The sequence below is a fragment of the Rhyacophila brunnea genome, unplaced genomic scaffold, assembly GCF_057557595.1.
Source record: "Rhyacophila brunnea isolate RB1 unplaced genomic scaffold, BYU_Rbru_1.0 scaffold_17, whole genome shotgun sequence".
NCBI lineage: Eukaryota > Metazoa > Arthropoda > Insecta > Trichoptera > Rhyacophilidae > Rhyacophila > Rhyacophila brunnea.
The window spans coordinates 33,233,292-33,237,042 of NW_028232827.1; the positions used below are offsets into that span (position 1 = coordinate 33,233,292).

General features: G+C 34.6%; 1 protein-coding gene across 1 annotated transcript; it reads right to left on the reverse strand.

Annotated features, from left to right (window-relative positions):
• Positions 1-1,927: 1,927 nt before the first annotated feature.
• Positions 1,928-2,567, reverse strand: LOC147073977 (uncharacterized). Its single transcript, XM_085944716.1, has 2 exons — positions 2,373-2,567; positions 1,928-2,041 (listed from the first exon to the last, which is right to left on the reverse strand). Exons 1-2 carry the CDS (start codon positions 2,565-2,567, stop codon positions 1,928-1,930), a joined length of 309 nt encoding a protein of 102 aa, XP_085800842.1.
• Positions 2,568-3,751: the final 1,184 nt, after the last annotated feature.

The window sequence follows — 3,751 nt, forward strand, 5'->3', positions numbered from 1 at the left end:
TTTAAAAAAATCGGCTTATTTTGGCACGCCGATCAAATCCTATTTGCTATCCCTGCAATAAGGTCTAATACCTTATCCACGACGGCTGTGTTTGATAAAAGATAACAATATTATAACTTAGATAAGTACTAACTAAACTATGCTTTCGTGCATTCCATTTTCGCAAATTTATGCAAAGTTTACAGGCAGAGTTTGTATTATTATACCTTTCGTTTCTTTAACTTTTTCAGGCTTATGGGACGTATTCAACATTTAGTTTTTATAAAATACCTAATATTTTACACTGTATGTTTAAAAATACAGCAATATTTAATATATGAGATATAAAACAATCATAATTAAGAAATAAACTGAATGAATAAAAAAAATAATAGTAATAACCTACATATCATTATTGTTTTTCAAATTTGTAAATGAGTCAGCGTATAGGTTGAGCAAGTGGCTAACATCCAACAGGATTATAGTCGGAAAAAATCATGTTATATCGTGTGTACCTATGTATTCTTATGATTACTCGACTATGTTCGTTCCTAGAGATTCAAGAATTCTCGAATTGAAGAATATTTTTTTTATTGAGAATTCTAAATTGCTTTATTGATTTCGCGAGTATCTCGAGTACTCGAGAAATATCCTTATTTCTTTTTTGAACTCACCCGTCCTAAATTATCTTTCGCCCGGTCGACTTCGACTTGAGATTTGTCGAAAATATTTTAAACCCGGAAATTTAAGTAATTCTGTTTCAATCTGAATCAAAGTTTTTAATAGTTTTTCGGCCAAAAATATTTTCAACGGCAAATTCAAGATAATATTCCATTCCGATTTCGTGTCTTTAACTTCTGTAAATCATAAGTACTGTTTTTTTTTCGAGTAAAATATTCTAAAAAATGATTTACGCATACAAGGCGTTTTAATTTTACCTAGTGTAATAATGGAAAACAAATATCATACTTATCACAATAATTATCACAGTTAATTAAATCATTAACTCTTTAGTGATCCTCTTTTCAGCTACATTTTCATATAATTTGACCCCGTTTATATAAAACAAGGTTTTCATCAATGCCTTTGATTTTATGTATGTAGAGAGCGCCCGACACAACTTTAAAAGCAAATGCGATCCCATGGATAGATGAAATTTACTGTGGCATGTAGTTAGCATATTTTTATAACAATATTATCTTGTAATTTCCAGTTTGATGAATTCCTTCCCTATTCTTCCGAAGGTCAATAAACAAAGAATACGAAATGTCATGTTTTATTTATCTCCAACGTTTAAATTTAATTCTTACAATATTATTTACAACCAATCTTTATTCTTAAATTTGTCATTCCATTATCTTCAATAAGGAGAGTTGCGACCCTTCACTGATCGGAACATCTTGATTACTCACCGAAAATACTTAATTAATAAACAAATAAGTACACAGTCATAGGCACTACTTAAAACTAGGTATAAGAATATATTATTATTATGATAAAGTTAAACTTTTTCTCTCGACCATGTCCGATCCTAATAGGATCATATGGGCCTACACAGAGTAGAGGGTTGTATTAACAGATTTTGTTTTTTTACGAGAAATGGATGTCAGCCACTTGCTCAACCTATTAGGTCCATACCCTGACTCACACACAAATTGAAAAACAATATGTGTACTTGCCAGACCCAGGATTCGAACCTGAGACTCACGGCGTGATAGTCCAGCGCTTAAGCCACGCGGCCACCGTGGGTCTTAAACTTACGTATAAGATAATATCTAAGAAGTCATTTGCATAATATAACTTCCCCTATCACTATTATAATAATATATAATATCTTCTGGCCAAGCCTCAAATTTGGATATCAGTTAAATTTTGTTTTTATTATCATAGTAGGTATTCTGGAGATCTAAATATATTATTTTCCACGCTTGGAAGATAAAGTAGATCTCTATAAACGCTGAAGGAAGTCCTGCGAATTTCTTTGTCTTGGAAGGAAACCAGCGTGCACCAGGACGTTGTAGATTTCTCGTCTCGGAATCTTCTCAGCATCACGACTTTTTACCTTAAAATTTAAAAATAAAATCGATCAAAATCGTTGGGTCTATATTTTTTATTCATCCAAATTGCATGTTTTCACATTTATCACTTTAGCGGTTGATAGTCGCCTTGTGTATAGAATAGACCCGCTGATTTTGCAAAATTTATTTAGCCTCACTTTCATTTATATTTTTTAGGCTTCATTTTAAAATGATTAGATTTTCTTCAACACTTTTGATAATTCAGTATTCGGATTTGTAATTGCTAAAATATCAGATTAATGTATTGGCTGTGATTTTTTAAATATTATTATTTTAAAATTATCAGTATTGCAATGCAAGTATAATAGAATTTACCGGCGTTTCTCCTTCGGCGAGCCAGCTCGACCGTGCAAGCGCTCTCGCAGTCCTTGGATCTTGGTAAAAGGGATTTCGCTGATGAGGAGACAGTCTCGACTCCAGCTGGGCATTCCTCAGCACTGCTGCGTGGGCGTAGTTGGGTGGACCTCCGAAACCCTGGGGTGCTGCTCTGCATGAGGCGATTCCCAACATGAAGAATATAGCAAACATAACGAAACACGTTGCAAGTGTGGCGCGTTTACAGGACACTGAAAGAATGTTAATAATATTCACATATGAATAAAATAAAAATATTACTGAAAAACTCGATGGGATGGTCCATAAGCCTGGGATCCGGGATCTGGGTTTAATACATGTCAAAATCTATCAAAATTTTCATTTAAATTTGATTTTTATGGTAGAATATTATCGACTTTATCGTAAAAAACTACGAGACGATCATTATAATAAATAGGTACTAATGTTGTGATGATTCATCGGGGCGACTGTCATGCACTGTTTGGAAGTGGTATATTTTAGGGGTGGCAAATCGAAGAAGGAAAGAGAATATGACAACTTTCAAAGTAGGTTTTATGGAAATTACGTGGTTGCCTGTACTTGATGTCAGTGGCGCACCCAGGATTTAATATTGGGGGGGGGGGGCAAGGAGGAGAATGTAAATTAGTCCCATAGGCTCTTTTTCTTTTTCACAGTCTAATTTCTCGTTTATCGGTCTTTTGTCTATTGCACTCGGTGTACCTACACCATGGTCCCCACATCCTGAAACGGGCCCTCAAGTTAGGATATTTGGCAGCCCCCCTACCTACCGCTAAGATTAAAGGCAGTGTGAAACACTAAATTAACGTTTTCCAAATTGTGTTTTAGTTCAAATTAAGAGTACTTATACGGTGAATTATTGGCGATTTTTAATACATCTACTTTAATAATGGAGCTGTCGAGTATCGACACATAATAATCAAAAAATATATTGCAAAATTATATAAGTAATTGAAAATGTTCATGGCCATGAAGTATAATAGCGCCGCAGGCGACTTTTTTTACTATTAAAGTTAATTTACGATGTGTGTTTATCTCACTTATCTGGTCAACCCGACACGCCGGGCCCCCCATAACCCGGGCCCCCAGGCTAGAGCCATGTCAGCCCTCCCAAGCTATGACCTACACCACTCCGGAATTCGGGTGGACACGGAGAATTTTTTGACAGTTCCATTAGGGATTGGGTTTCTAAAAAAATCCGACATTAGTATTTCGAAATTTTTGTGTTAGAAATTAAAATCTAAGAAATTTTTCTAAAAAGGGTGCTGAAGAATAATGACAAATCATTTTTTTGCCGTCTTTTTATTTGTCTAAGCCCAAAGGTATAGTTTATTGGCTTT